The sequence below is a fragment of the Gymnoscopelus braueri genome (genome assembly GCF_963280865.1).
Source record: "Gymnoscopelus braueri genome assembly, chromosome: 16".
Lineage (NCBI taxonomy): Eukaryota > Metazoa > Chordata > Actinopteri > Myctophiformes > Myctophidae > Gymnoscopelus > Gymnoscopelus braueri.
In genome coordinates, this window is record NC_137616.1 from 28,475,640 (window position 1) to 28,490,542 (window position 14,903).

The 14,903-nt window shown below is 43.2% G+C and overlaps 1 protein-coding gene across 3 annotated transcripts in view; it reads left to right on the forward strand.

Annotated features, from left to right (window-relative positions):
* The window catches only part of wasf1 (WASP family member 1), a 102,650-nt gene extending 88,404 nt beyond the window's left edge, over window positions 1-14,246 (forward strand). For 2 of the 3 annotated variants that reach the window (XM_080453762.1, XM_080453763.1), the window contains 5 exons: window positions 1,358-1,414; window positions 3,810-3,979; window positions 4,999-5,175; window positions 8,876-9,474; window positions 11,431-14,246. In XM_080453762.1, coding sequence (XP_080309888.1) covers window positions 1,358-1,414; window positions 3,810-3,979; window positions 4,999-5,175; window positions 8,876-9,474; window positions 11,431-11,588 — 1,161 coding nt within the window. In that variant the 3' untranslated portion in view covers window positions 11,589-14,246. The remainder of the gene's footprint in view (window positions 1-1,357; window positions 1,415-3,809; window positions 3,980-4,998; window positions 5,176-8,875; window positions 9,475-11,430) is intronic. The other variant, XM_080453764.1, reaches the window with a different exon arrangement.
* The last annotated feature ends 657 nt before the right edge of the window (window positions 14,247-14,903 follow it).

Below are 14,903 nucleotides of genomic sequence, written 5' to 3' on the forward strand. Positions count from 1 at the left end.
AAAACGTTGAAGACCCCTGGTCTAGAATATGTCACAAACTTTGACACACATTGTGTTATACGCATGCAGTACATGATCTTGGAATCATCACCACTAAACCTACCTGTTTGACCTTTTTGACATAAACTTAATAGAAATGGTACACACATTGCATTGTTATCATCAGTACTGTATACTTTACTTGCTGTTCATATAGCATTATGTTCAGTCCAGAAAAGAAAAGAAAATAATAGTTATCGTCTTTGTCTAGAATGTTTTATGGGTACGTACTACAGTAAAATACTGAGTGTTGTTTTAACTTTAATGAACCCTTTCAGAGTTAAATTAACCCTCAGGATTTTTCACTGTGTATGCGCAAACTGTTTTAGCTGCTGATGTTTAGTTGGACTGTGATATATAAATTGTATATATGACTCTGTCGTGTGTTGTTTAGCATCCTATGTTGTTCTTGTTCTACCACCTCACCCGGTGCTGTTTGATGTCACTCCCAACACTTGTGTTTGGCATGCCGTGTGTTCTGCTGTGTATTGCACACTCACAGTAACATCCTCTAGTGTTAATTTAACTCTGAGAGCGTAAAACACTATTGGAGTTCATTAACACTGGATTGGACTGTGTTGGAATGTTTGTTTCTCCAGTGTCTAGAAAGATGCCTTTTGTAGTTTGTCCTCCTCTTCCAGTGTCTTCTCAATACCTGTACCGATGTTTCCTTTCCTTTCTATGTGTTTGCTTTCCTTTCTGTGTGTGTGTATGTGCGTGCGTGTGTGTATGTATGTATCGGAGCTTGGGCTGTTGTTGTTGTTGTAGTACGTCTGTGTGTGTTTTAACCACCAAAAATCTTCCAAATGTCCTCAATTTGACATAAAGAGCCAAACATATCCGATCCACAAGCTCACAACGTGCCGCATTGCGAGGTGTTGTGAGCTTGTAGATCGGTTATTTTCTCTGGCTCTGAAATGGGGCTTAAGTGGTTAAATGAGATGTTTGCGCTAGACCGTGTCCGGTGTCCTGCCGAGCATTGTGAAGTTGTGACGTCCCCCCCAGCTGTGCATGCTGTCATTTTTCTGTGTAACAGCACTTTTTCCCCCATTGTCCCTCACACACACATGAGTGCACACACACACACACACACACACACACACACACACACACACACACACACACACACACACACACACACACACACACACACACACACACACACACACACACACACACACACATCCCATCCACGACCCTGTGTTTTGTCCTTGTTGGCTGTGAGCTGTAAGCCCACACTGTGCCCTGTTAATTTTGTGCCCACCGGTGCTTCTCTTGTGCTTTTTTTGTTTTTGTTTTCTTGTTTTTGTTCTTGTAGTTACAGGACCCACGCATGTATGATCAGGTCTATAGGTACTTAGACCTTCCAGGGCAGGTATGTGAAAACTCTAGCGATTTATCTACCAAAAAAAAAAAGAAGCAAAACAATTACTGTACCTGTGTATGATTTCTGATGTGTGTGAATAATTCAAGGTTTCATGTTTTTGCTAGGGCCTGGGACAGGGAATGTGTTTGACAACTAGACTAATGTGTGATATGTTCTGGCTAAAAAAGAAGAAACTCCCGCACACTGTCTTCAAATGCAAATAAAAGTCTGTTTAAACCCCTTCATCAGGTTATTTTTCTAAGATAACCTGATATCTTAGAAAGATAACCTGATGAAGGTCTAAACAGACCGAAACGTTGTTTCCCATTAAAACTTTTTATTTGCCTTTGAAGACAGTGTGCGAGAGTTTTGTCTTTTTTAGTGCGGTGGGCCCCCGTTTGGTCTTCTCCTACGCACCTGTCGCCTTTGTACTGTAGGTGTGCAAGAGATTAGCTTTTTATTGATATATTCTGGCTAAGACCCAGCATTACTCTGCTGAGTAAAGGGTTCATCCACACCAAGACTGATAACTGTTACGTTAACTGTAGCGATAGTGATGTGAGCGTCCACACACTCCACTGATGACAGCGTTATGTAAACATGTTGAATCTGAGTGATGTGATGAAAGTGACGCCCTGTTACATTCGGGTGGATTTTGAACAGCTGTCACAGTGTCCCAATGATATTGTCCCCTACTGTCGTTGTTGCTATGTTGTGGTGGGGACTCCATCTACCATACACTTTATCGTTGTTGTCGGGCAGAAACGTCTTATCTTCATATTCTGACTTTTTGTATTTTTTTCGTAAATTAACGCACTACTTTATCATACTAAAGCGTCACACTAAGCATCAAAGGTTGCAGATTTATAAGCTCATTTCGAGCTTTTTGGTCTGCTACTTTTGCGATCTTTTCAATTTGAATCCTGAAATGTAACAGTTTTGGACATGAGTTTTCCACCCGACAAAGACGTTATGTTAAAATGATTTTTAACGACTTAAACCCCTGTAGTCATAGACCAATGTCCCCCCCCCCCCCCCCCCCCCAGAATATGGACGCTGGGGTTCAAGTGGTTTTAAAGAGAACAGAGTCCGCACACTGACTGGACTACCACCTTGGTGGTAATCCAAAAATCCAAAACACAGTTGGAGCTGGATCCAGTGGGTGGACCTCACTGTTCTCTTTTAATATGGTCTCTGCTCAGCACCGAGCCTTTTAACTTTGGCTGTGCGTGCTTGTACTTGTTTGTTTAAAATGATTTTCCCTACAAATTGTGTATTATTATCATGATAGTAATTCTTGGTGTGTGGATGGCCCTCTACAGAAGAGCATGGCTGACTAAAGTATGTAGTATTGTGACTACAGTATGTCATTTGGTACTGTACATGGTCTAGCAGTCTTCCCTGTTCCCAGAGTTATGTGTGTGTTGGGGGAGCGACTTTCCTGTGTAGCTAGATATTATGCTCTTTCAACAGCCGTGTTGATTTCTCTCTTCGAAGGCCTTGCGCTGTAAATATTCCATATAGCCTCGTCTAAAATGCACACAAAGAAAAACTTCAGAGGAAGTTGTCGCTATGACAACTGTGCAAAATCAAGACCATTATACTGAAAGAGGAGATCCTCGGTTAACCTTGTACAGTAGTGTTTCCCAAACGTAGGGTCGTGACCCATTTTTTGGGTTGCGCACCCTTCTTGATGGGTCGCAAGTAAATATCCTTTTTTTTTGTTTGTTTGTTTTCAAGCACAAAAAAATGTTTTCAAAAGACTTCCAGAGAAGGAAATCTGAAACCTTACTTAAATCAGATTTCCCAGAAATGTCCAAACCTTTGAAAATAGCTTATCTACAAGCTCACGACACGCGTTGTGAGCTTGTAGATTGGCAATTTTCATTCATTTTTAATTAGGGCTTAAGTGAATGTAATTTTTTACAGTTCGCGCTAAAAAGGTTGGGGAACCCCTTGGCTACAGGATAGTTGTGAAACACCTGTTTCTTGCCTGCCATTTCTTGTTTTCCAACACAGAAAAATCCTGAGTGTTGAGTTAATATATCAGAGATAAATGAACACTCTGGATTTCACTGTGTGCCTCTAAACCTTAAACCTTCTGTGTCCCTCCTGTCTGACCTTAATGGCAAACAGTAGGCAGATTATTTTATTATTGACATTTATGTCGTAGTAGAGGATACAGCCACTAATCTGAACTGTTTTCTCTCCTCTCCCTCTCACTTCACGTCTTTCGCTCTCTTCCTCCCAACACCATACATTCTCTGCTCGTTCTTTGTTTGTTTGCTTGCCTCCCCCGCCCCCCTCGCTCTCTATTTATATTTATTTTTCAAATTGTTTCTCCATCACATCCTACACCATCTCTGCTGCAATCCTATCACCCTCCCAATTGGACCTGTTAAAGCTGAAGGCCATAGAGCGTCCTCTGGAGCCAGAGAAGATACCTCGAGCGCCCCACGACCGCAAGAAGGAGTGGCAGAAACTGGCGCTGGGGGCGGAGCTAGCCCAGGACGAACCCGACGACAGGGAGCCCCACGAGGAGGCTAACGGCTCCGCCGCCTACCACGACAACAGGTGTGTGTGTGCGTGTGTGCGTGTGTGTTTCAACAGTGGTTCTCAAAACATTTTCACGTCAAGGAGCCCCGGATTCATACGTATTAGGTCGCGAACCCCTATCTGAAAAGATTTTGTGCCAGCCGGTTCAATGTTACAAATGATTTTTTTTTTTTATCTCGATTTAAAAAAAATAGCAGATCTACAAGCTCGGCTATTTTCAATAGCCAAAGTATAAATAGTGTTAAAGTGGTTTAACGGATTTTGACTGTATATTAAATCATTTTGCTGGGGGACCCCCTGGAACCCCCTCAGTGACCCCTGGGGGTCCCCACTTTGAGTACCACTGTTTTTCACCATGTTTGTCTTTGGTCAGCGAAGACTCTCAATCAAACATGAATTAAAGGAATTTAACCCCAGCATCCGTATTCTGGGGAAAACCTTTGCGGAAAATAGCAGACCGACGAGCTCACAACGTTGAGAGCTTGTAGATCGGCTATTTTCAGCGAGGATATTTATTTAACCCATTAAGACCGGGAGATGCATCTGTGTCATTTTTTAGATTTGAGCTAAAAAGCATTATTTTACACTTTGGCTATTCAAAAATAGCAGATCTACAAGCACTATTTTTGAGAAATTGTGAAAATGTGTGCAAATCTTTGAATATATATTTTTTAAAGCAAACATTTGTAACTCAAATCTTTGCTTCTGGGGGGTCCCTGGAACAAAATATTTTGAGATGGGGGTCCGTGGCCAAAAACATATACATTTTGGGGTCCTTGACATGAAAAAGATTGAGAACCACTGATATAGAAACATAAGTTTTTTTCAAAAAAACTGTTAGGATTTAGAAGACATTTTGTAGAATCGGCCTCAGGTCTTAATGGGTTAATGCAGAGAGAAAACGGAAAAGAGAATAGAGCCCTGAGGGACTCCGCTCAACAACGTATGGGGTTTTAAGTGGTTAAGGAGCATGAGGAAGACTACCAAAACAAAGAAGGAAAAACTAATGAAATAAGTTAAATGGTTTGTGGGCTCAGGGCGCCGCTGTACATGGAGCATTTGGACGGGCCCTTCTCGCTGGCGGCGCTGCCCTACACCCAGATGAACGAGCTGCTCAACCGCACCGGGGACAGAATGTACTCCCGACCGCACGACCCCCCGCCACCACCACCCATGCACTCCCTGGGAGAAATCAAACCACCCTCTATGATCAGGTGGGACACCCCAGCCCCCTCCCCCCACGCACACACACACACACACACACACACACACACACACACACACACACACACACACACACACACACACACACACACACACACACACACACACACACACACACACACACACACACACACACACATATATATATATTATACCCTGTAGTGTAGCGTGTCATTTTTTAATGTTTTTTACATTGGACAAGATAGCGTAGCATGTAATTTTTTTATGTTTTTTACATTGGACAACATAGCGTAGAATGTCATTTTTAATTTTTTTTTACATTGGACAACATAGCGTAGAACGTCATTTGTTTATGTTTTTTACATTGGACAACATAGAGTAGCATGGCATGTTTTTATGTTTTTTACATTGGACGACATAGCGTAGCATGTCATTTTTTTATGTTTTTTACATTGGACAACATAGCGTAGAACGTAATTGTCTCCGCCAGGCCGAAAGGCATGGCGAGAGAGTATGTTTTCGCCCCTGTCCGTCCGTCCGTCCGTGTGTCCGTGTGTGTGTCCGTCCGTCCGTCCGTGTGTCCTGTCTGTGTGTTACCACCAAATCTCAGGCACCGTTGGCCCGGTCGCTGCGAAACTGTGCACACACACTCCCTGGATGCCAATTCAGAACCTCTGCCTCAAATTTTTCACATAGGCCTGTCATAGCGCCACCAGGAGGCCGATTTGTGCAAAACCCATTTTTCCCCATTACTCCTACAGTTTTTAACCAAACCTCATGCAAATCGGTACACAGTATCTCTATAGTCATGTGATCAACCCTGATCTGTCCGATTTCCCATATTCCATCCTCATTGGCTAAGGTTACCATCCAAAGTTTGCAGGATTGGTCCGTTTTGAACAAACTGCCTCAAATCATGAACGCAGCTTGCCATTTCCATAAAACTGCACACGCACATTCCCACTAGGCCGAGGAAGAAATGGCACTTAAAACTTTTCACATCAGCCTCATGGTGGCGCTATAACAGGCCGATTTGCATTTTTAACTATAACTGCACCGATCTGCGTGAAACTTTGCACGCCTACTCCCTAGAGGCCAAGGAAAAACATCTGCACTGCATTTTTCACATCTGCTTTTTACAGCGCCACCAGGAGGCCGACTTATGTCAAATACATTTTTGGATATTAATCCTTCAGATTTTATCCAAACATCACGCATTGGACGACATAGCGTAGCATCTCATTTTTTAAATGTTTTTTACATTGGACAACATAGCGTAGCATGTCATTTGTTTATGTTTTTTACATTGGACAACATAGAGTAGCATGGCATTGCTTTATGTTTTTTACATTGGACGACATAGCGTAGCATGGCATTTTTTTATGGTTTTTACATTGGACAGCATAGCGTAGCTGTAATTTCAACAGTGATGGTAAATCAGCTGTTAATCTCCCCCAGCTGGTACTCCCAACATGTTAAACAAACACATTCTGTTTGACCGGGAGTCTAACTGACATAACTGGCTTATGCATATACACAGTCTCACACATACACTGTATACAGTACATACATACAGTAATGTGTAATCCCATCAGATGTTGGTTGTTGTAGGGCTGCTACTATAGATTATTCTGTCAGTTAACTCTTCCATTTTCGCATTATGAGCTCGTAGATCAGTCGGTCAACAGTGAGTGGTCTTCCTATTACGCAGGGGTGCAATGCTCACTGGACGGCCTTGCATGCCGTGCAGGAACCTATTTGACCAGGAGCACGCGCAGGCACACGCATAGATTTAAAACGACGTTAAATTCACACCACAACAAAGTTTACAAAGGCTCCCGACTCCACCAGGTGAATTAACATAGGAATGAGCCTAGATGCATATCAATTGGCCATTGTGTGACCTGTAGTGTAGGTGTTAAGCGATGTGCGCGTCACGTCTTTAAAATAGAGTGCAACCACCTTCCAATTCAGCATTGCAACACTGCTATTACGTTTGAGTGTATTGTTGCAAAGACACACAAAGGGCAGCAGCTCCACTCTCTGTTCTAGGGTTTTCTGCTCTGTTGGAGCGGGGTGCAAAAAAAAAAAAGACACAAAAAAAAAAGAAAAGAAAGGTGAAGAAGGTGCAATGGATGGATGGGTGAATGGATTGATGTCTTGTAGAGAGGTGAGAGGGAGAGAGGGAGAAGCTGAGGGGTGAATCAATAAAGTGTTACGGCCAGCGAGGGTATCAGAGGTCATTTTGTGTCTCTTTGTTGGTCAGAAGGGATGGAGAGATCAGTAGGGACAGCCAGGCTGAAATCAAGTCATTGATTTATAGGGGTGCAGCAGTTAATGGAACCTATCGATTTAAATGATTATGAAAATATATGAATATTTGGTTAATAATCTATCTCTATTTTGGGCATGCCATTGTTCCAAAAATGACAAAGATAGTGAACATAGTAGATCTGTAAGCTCACAACGCAACGCAATGCGACACGTTGTGAGCCTGGAGATGTCCTATTTACATTCTTTGTTTTTGTTATCAATTGTTTTTATTCATCATATCAGCGATATGTACAGCAGTACAATTATGCCGGTGTCCATATAAGCATAATGAATAATTAAAAAAGAAACAAAAACAAGATACATACATACAACACAACACATACCTATTTATGTTCTTTTTGAAGTACTGTATAAAATAGGGCTTAAGTGGTTAATAGATTCATTGATATACACTGTACAGCAGGGGTCTTCAACAGGGGGTCCGCCAAATCTTTGTGTGATATGATTATTTTTTTACCTTAACCACTTGAACCCTAGCATCCCTTTTCTGAGGAGAACTTTAGCCAAAAATAGCTATTTTTGGCAAAGAGCTATCGGTGTAGAGGGAAAAAAGAGCAGACCACGTAAACAAAAAAAGTTGAATCTGAAACACAATTTCATACAATATAGAGGGGGTCCCTGCTTCATCTCTCTCTCAGCTAGGGGGTCCTTGGCCTGAAAACATTGAAGACCCCTGCTGTACAGTGTTTAATGTGTAGAAGAATATTTAATTGAGATATCTAAAAAAAACTCACTTCTCAATTATTCGATTGACATGCTGTAATCTGTTGTTGTGTCCTCTCGCCCATATCATGTCTACACATCTATTATAATACACTTTGTATATTAGTCATAAATCATTTTTACCACTGTGCCTCATAGGCTTGATAGAGGTGGTTGCTGTGGGTTTGCTTGGCGGCGCGCCTGGGACAGTTTTTCTCGCTGCGAAAAGACAATGGATTGTGAATTTGTCCGTCTTGGTGTTTAGCGATGGCCTGTGTGCGTGAGCACATTCTCCCACGCGGCCCTCAGAACGCTGGGGAAACAGCCTGAAAACAGCCTGAAGGAACGGTCAGCCACTGATGACACTCCATCCACAACAATTACCAGCTGAGGCGAGGAGTGTTGCCAAGTCTGCTTAGTATAAGCTTGTTGTGGCTTGTAAATATAGGAAGTTGCTAGTTATTTGGGGGCCTTGTTTCTAAAGCGTAGTTGCTTATTTGGGCTTGCTTCAGTTTAACCACTTTAAACCTATATACAGTACATCGGGTATTTGATAATAGCTGATTGTTTCGAAAATGGCAGATCCACAAGCTTGTTGATTTCCCTTATTTTTGACAAATGTTCTCTCTCTCTCTCTCTCTCTCTCTCTCTCTCTCTCTCTCTCTCTCTCTCTCTCTCTCTCTCTCTCTCTAGCTCCAGTTCAGGCTTCTCAGACAGCAGGCCTCAGTCTCCCGCCCGGACGGGGGGTCTCAACTCCAACACCCCTCCACCTCCGCCTCCACCTCTCCCTCCTCCGCCTCCCCCCTTACCCTCCAGTGGCGGCGGGCCGGGCCTGCGGGGTACCCCCCCTCCCCCCATCCCCCCGCTGCCCGTCCAGCAGCAGCAGCACGCCCCGGCCATCCCGCCTCCCCCCGCCCCGCTCACGATCGCCCCCGGCGTCCTCCACCCGGCCCCGCCCCCCGTGGCCCCTCCCCTCCACTCCTCCCCGGCCCGTCTCCAGCAGCAGGACAAAGGCGGCCCGCCGCATCCGGGCTCCGGCTCCTCCCAGTTGGACGGCTCCATCCTGCCGCCGCCGCCCCCGCCGCCCCCCTTGCCGTTCCCTGGAGCGCGGAGCTCCTCCCCTTGCCCGTCGGGGCCTCCTCCGATCCCGTCCTTCCCCTCGGCGGCGGCCATGTCGTCCGCGTCGCCGCACCACGCCCACGAGCCGGGACACAGCAAGAGGCACCACCCGGGCGCCCTGCTGCCGCCCATCAGCGACGCGCGCAGCGTGCTGCTGGAGGCCATCCGAAAAGGTGGGTGGACAGGGTGGGGCTGTGAGGAGCGTTCGCCTGGCGAATTGTGGCGGTGGTTCTCAAAGTGGGGTCCTGGGACCTTCCAGGGGTCCTTGAGGGGGTTCCAGGGGGTCCCCAGCAAAATTTGTTAATATAACATTGAAAATAGCCGTTCCAGAAGCCCATGCGTACTGAGCTTGTAGATATTTAAATATTATACTTTTACTCCACTACAATTATTTGAAAACTTTAGTTACTAGTTACTTTGTAGATTTTGATTATTATTACAAAACACACTTTAACCACTTCAGCCGTATATATATTTCGGCCATTTGAAAATAGCAGATCTGCAAGCTCACAATGCATCTGCTATTTCAAAAGTTTTTTTAATACATTCTGCATAATAACTTTCCACTTTTGGTACTTTAAGTACATTTTACTTAAGTACATTTTTAATGCCGGAGTAATTGATACTTTTACTTAAGTAAAATATGTGAATACTTTTTTCACCACTGGTTAAATGTAGTTACATGTATCTCTGCAACAACCTGGGGTGTTGTACAGTGCCATGCTGCCAGTGTTATCAGCATAGAAGACGTATAGTTTGTCTGAACTGGATTGAATGTTTTTTTCAGGCAGATAGAGCAAGAGAAGCTGTTATGTATTATTTTATGAGCGAGTCCAAGGTTAACTTCCACTGTGTTTTCCAGCTGTGGAAAATTTATGGACGACGAAGTCGAACCATGACTAAAAATGTTGTTGTTTTTCCATGTCAAGAAGTTTGTAAATAAAACAGTTTTAGAGGAGAAAGTACATAGTTAAGCTGGGGCAGCATGTAGATGTGGCATTTTGATGATAGCTTTGAGTTATCCAAAACAACATTTGAACGGGTTGAATCATCATTTTAAATGACAAAGCACCACATAAACATAGAGACCAGCACAGAAATTGCACAGCAGCACATGGAACAGTGCTGGAATTTGCTCAGCAATTTTTTTCCTTTTTTTTTATCGTCGTTGTCAGGCAGAAACCTCCTATCTCCATGTTTCAACTTTTTATGTTTTTTCGAAAAATGAATGCACAAAAGTTGTAAAAAATTACTGATCTACAAGCTCGCAACAGGTCACGATGTGACGTGTTGTGAGCTTGTAGATTGGTTATTTTCGCTTATTCAATTACAAATAATAGTAAATAATAAAAAAAGGAATGGTTTTGGACATACAAGGTTTCCACCCGACAGTGATGCAGTTTTTTGTCACTTTTGCCAAAAGAACAGAACCAGATCATCTCTCTCTCTCTTTATTCTCTCCTCCTCCTAATCACCGTATCACTCTACCTCTCTCCCAATGGCACATCTCTTTCCGTCTCTAAAATCAGGTCTCCCTGATCTTTTATAACCATGCCCCCAACACACACACACACACACAGTCTACACCCCCTCCCCCTTCCTACTCCCCCACCTCTCCTCGCTCCCTCTCGTTCCATTTTTATTTCCTCACCTCTGCCCCTCCCCCTTGCTGTGTGTGTGTGTGTGTGTGTGTGTGTGTGTGTGTGTGTGTGTGTGTGTGTGTGTGTGTGTGTGTGTGTGTGTGTGTGTGTGTGTGTGTGTGTGTGTGTGTGTGTGTGTGTGTGTGTGTGTGTGTGTGTGTGTGTGTGTGCGTGCGTGCGTGCGTGCGTGCGTGCGTGCGTGCGTGCGCATGTGTATTACTATGCTTGGGAGGGTCAAATGTCCCCACAAGTATAGTAGAATTTGAGAAATTGGCTCACGTTGAGCCAATTAGGGTTAGGGTTTGGCTCACGTTGTGAGCTTGTAGATCTGCTGTTTTTTTGTTTTAGACTCAGTTTGGGTTAAAAATCACCCCAAAAAAAAAAAGTGCATTAGTAAAATCACTGTCCTAAAATGTTGATGTCCTCACAAGTATAGTTATAAAAATGCTTGTGTGTGTGTTCGGTGTGTGTGTGTGTTGTCCCCGCCAGGCATCCAACTGCGGAAGGTGGAGGAGCAGCGGGAACAGGAAGCCAAGCACGAGCGCGTGGGCAACGACGTTGCCACTATCCTGTCGCGACGCATCGCCGTCGAGTACTCCGACTCCGAGGACGAGTCCGAGTTCGACGAGGGAGACTGGATGGAGTGATGAGGACGGAGGAGAGAGAGAGAGAGAGAGAGAGGGGAGGGATTGTGTGTGTGTGTGTGGGGGGGGGGTGCAGAAGCGAGATGCTTTGGGAAAGCCCCCCAATTGCACTCCCACTCACCTCCCACAAGAGCCTCTCACACTACTGTTTCTCAACGTGGGGTTCGGGGACCACCAGGGGTCCAAATTGGACCCTTGCGGGTCTGTAACTCTGAGAGTTTACAAATTCTCTCGTTCACAAATTCCCGTGCACAAGTTCTCTCGTTCTTTCTTGTACAAATTCTCTCGTTCCACAAATGGACCCGGTTCCATTTGTACACTCTCAGAGTTAAATTGATGCTGAATTTTACAATGTAGATAGGGGTTCCCAGAGATTTTCTTTTTAATTGTATCATTATTATTATTATCAAATGGGGGTCCATGGCATAATGCATATCCAACTGGGGGGGTTCTTGAAATAAAAATGTGTGAGAATCACTGATCTAAAGTGGAACCCTCAGTCTACACTGTAAAATCCTCAGTGCTTGTTTAACTCAGAGAGTGAACCAAATGGACCCCTCAGTGTCCATTTGAACTGCTGGCGGTTCCCGGAAGCGACGTTGAGAAACCAATGAAGGAGACGAAGGCCTCCTCCTGCCCATCATCAGTATTTTCCTCCATCTCTCTCTCTCTTTCTCTCTCTCTCCCCCACTTGCTGTTCTTCTGTGGTCCCAGTGTTGGAGGGAAGTCTCTGCGTCGACTTGTCCGTTTCGCTGTTTATTTTTTGTATTCATTCATCTTTTTACATCACCACACACAAACCTTGAGTTCTTTCTACCAGCTTTTGTTTTTTATTATAAAATCTCCTGTGTGCAGTTGTTAAACATGAATATAACCCACGTTTTTTTTTCTTTACTTTTAACAACAGAAAAAAAGACATGAAGAACCACTTCTCTGTTCAGCAATGTTGTGTGTCAATGTAAAAAAGAAAAAAAGAAAAAGTGGCACGTTGCATCTATCTTAAGTTCCCCTGTACAATTTTGCCACCTTGTGGTGGGTGAAAGTGGTATTGAATGGATGCTGTTTTATTTTTGTGTCTTTCCTTTACCTTTTTTTCCCCTCCTACTGAATATGCAGTTTTAAAGGGAAGGGCCAGTAGTTGCCAATAACAACCACTTCAAGACTGGTTATGCACATCGGCTGTGTGTTGATTCTGCTGGGTCGTCTTTGTTTTTAGTTTTTTTTTCATTTTGTTTAGTTTTTTTCTCTACAGGACTTATTTTCACCACTTCAGAACTAACGATTGTGATGATACTGTATGTCGTGATGATTGTTGTAAGACCGTGGTGAAAATGAAGACAGGGAAAGTTTGTGGTCTTGTGTGGTGAAGTGTCTGCACCATCCATTCACCTGCACTAATCTATGCCCCAGGGAAATGTATGCCAAGAGATTGAGGGAGATGTTGTTTTCCTTCTGTGGGTCCCTAAAGACCAACCGAAGCTCATTTTGACATTAAGGGGTAATGTCAAAATAAACCTTATTGAGCCATTGGTTTGCGTATATTGCGCTACCTTCCTCTCCCCGTGTCCGTATGGCCATAACAAGTAGTCTCACGTGGGATAGATAGATAGTATACACTATGTCCAGCGCGGTCTTCGGTCTCTTTGGCAAATATACAGTATGCTGTGGGAAAGAAAGGATATGGGAAATAGAAGTTCGAATTAGAGCCTGGCCGATATATCGGCCAATAGTTTTCTTTTTTGGCGACATCGGTGTCGGCAATTATACAGCTGATGTGTCCTAATCATTATAAGTTAACATTTTCAAACATTTTCAAAGATAGAAGGTTAGCTATTTTTTATAGGGCTTGAGTGGTTATTTGTGTTTATTTTTATTTATTTGTTTGTTACATTTTCAAAATAGAAACTTTGAATCGGAAGTTTTTCAAATTGATTTGAAACTTTTTGCAATTTTTGACAAAAATATCGGTTAAAATATCGGTAATCAGTGGTCCAGGACCCTCCAAAATCGGGATCAGCATCGGACTCACAAATTCGGTCGGGCTCTAGTTTTCTAGATCAGTGGTTTGAATACATAAATGTGGTGCTGAAAGGCCTGTGGATCAATGCAGTGTCCAGCCGACTCCAGGTACAAATCACTTCATTCTACTGAAGGCAGCTTATCCCACAGATACCCTGGACTCTTATTTTTTTCTGTCTGGCTAGCGAGAAGAAGCCTTACCTCGTTGGGTTCTAGAGCAGTTTACGGTTACCCTGAAGAATTGAAAAGGCCATGGTTTGTCTACATGTGTAATGCCACCTTTTTTGAGGCCTCAGAAGAAAGAAGGATTCGTTTATGCCTTTCTTTGACTCCTAATTGAAGATGTCTGCCGTCCTTATATTTCATTTGTTTGTTATTTCTTCTACTTGCCTTATTGTTCGTACAAAAAAAAAACTTATTGTTGAGTTGATGAATGTATCGTGCTGTTACTACTTACTTGCCTGCGCTTGTATGGATTAGCTGTTTCTATGTTTGGGGACAAATGGGGAGGGGGTGGAATAAAGGAACCCTGGTTTAAAAAGAAAGAAAAAAAGAAGAAGAAAAGATCAATACTGTATACTGTACCATGTAACTTATGTAACTGTTGACTGTAACAGTTTGCTTGAATTAATAAAATCTAATGTTATGTTTCAGCCTTAGTTGTTATGGAATTTGCCTTTGATTGCCCCTTCCAAGCCTACAGTATGCTGCCTACAGTATGCAGAGAATGGCATATTTTCAACAACAAAAGTGTTGACGTGTGTTGTTGAGTTTTTGTCATGTTGAAAACATTTTTTTTTTGTCAAGCAACATGTCACATAACACTTTTCCTGGATAAGGGTCCACTTGAACATATTGAAAGTGCTCACGGCCCACCCAGCTAGCTGACAGACGGCATGCATTTTCAGAGCATGTTTATTTTAATGCTCTGTCAATCGATTGTGTTCCGGCTTGGATCAGTGGAACAAACACAGTACACTTTAAGTTCCTATTTATCGGTATCACAATGAAAACTTAAAAAAAAAAAAGGTTTTAAAGAAAATACTTTTTTTTAAATATATTTTCACTTTTTTGGGAAGTACAACTTCTGAGTTCAACTCAGGCTTAGTATTACCACCTGAGCAAGGCCCAAATTAGGTTCTGAGAACCTTATCTTAAACTGGGCCGTAGTGAATGGAAACAAATCCAGAACCTGTGAAATACGTTTCAGGCACAACACAGTTTGCTTAGTTCTTGTAGTCAAATAGAGCAGTGGTTCTCAACCTATTCAGGGCACGACCCCCAAAATAATCGTATTTT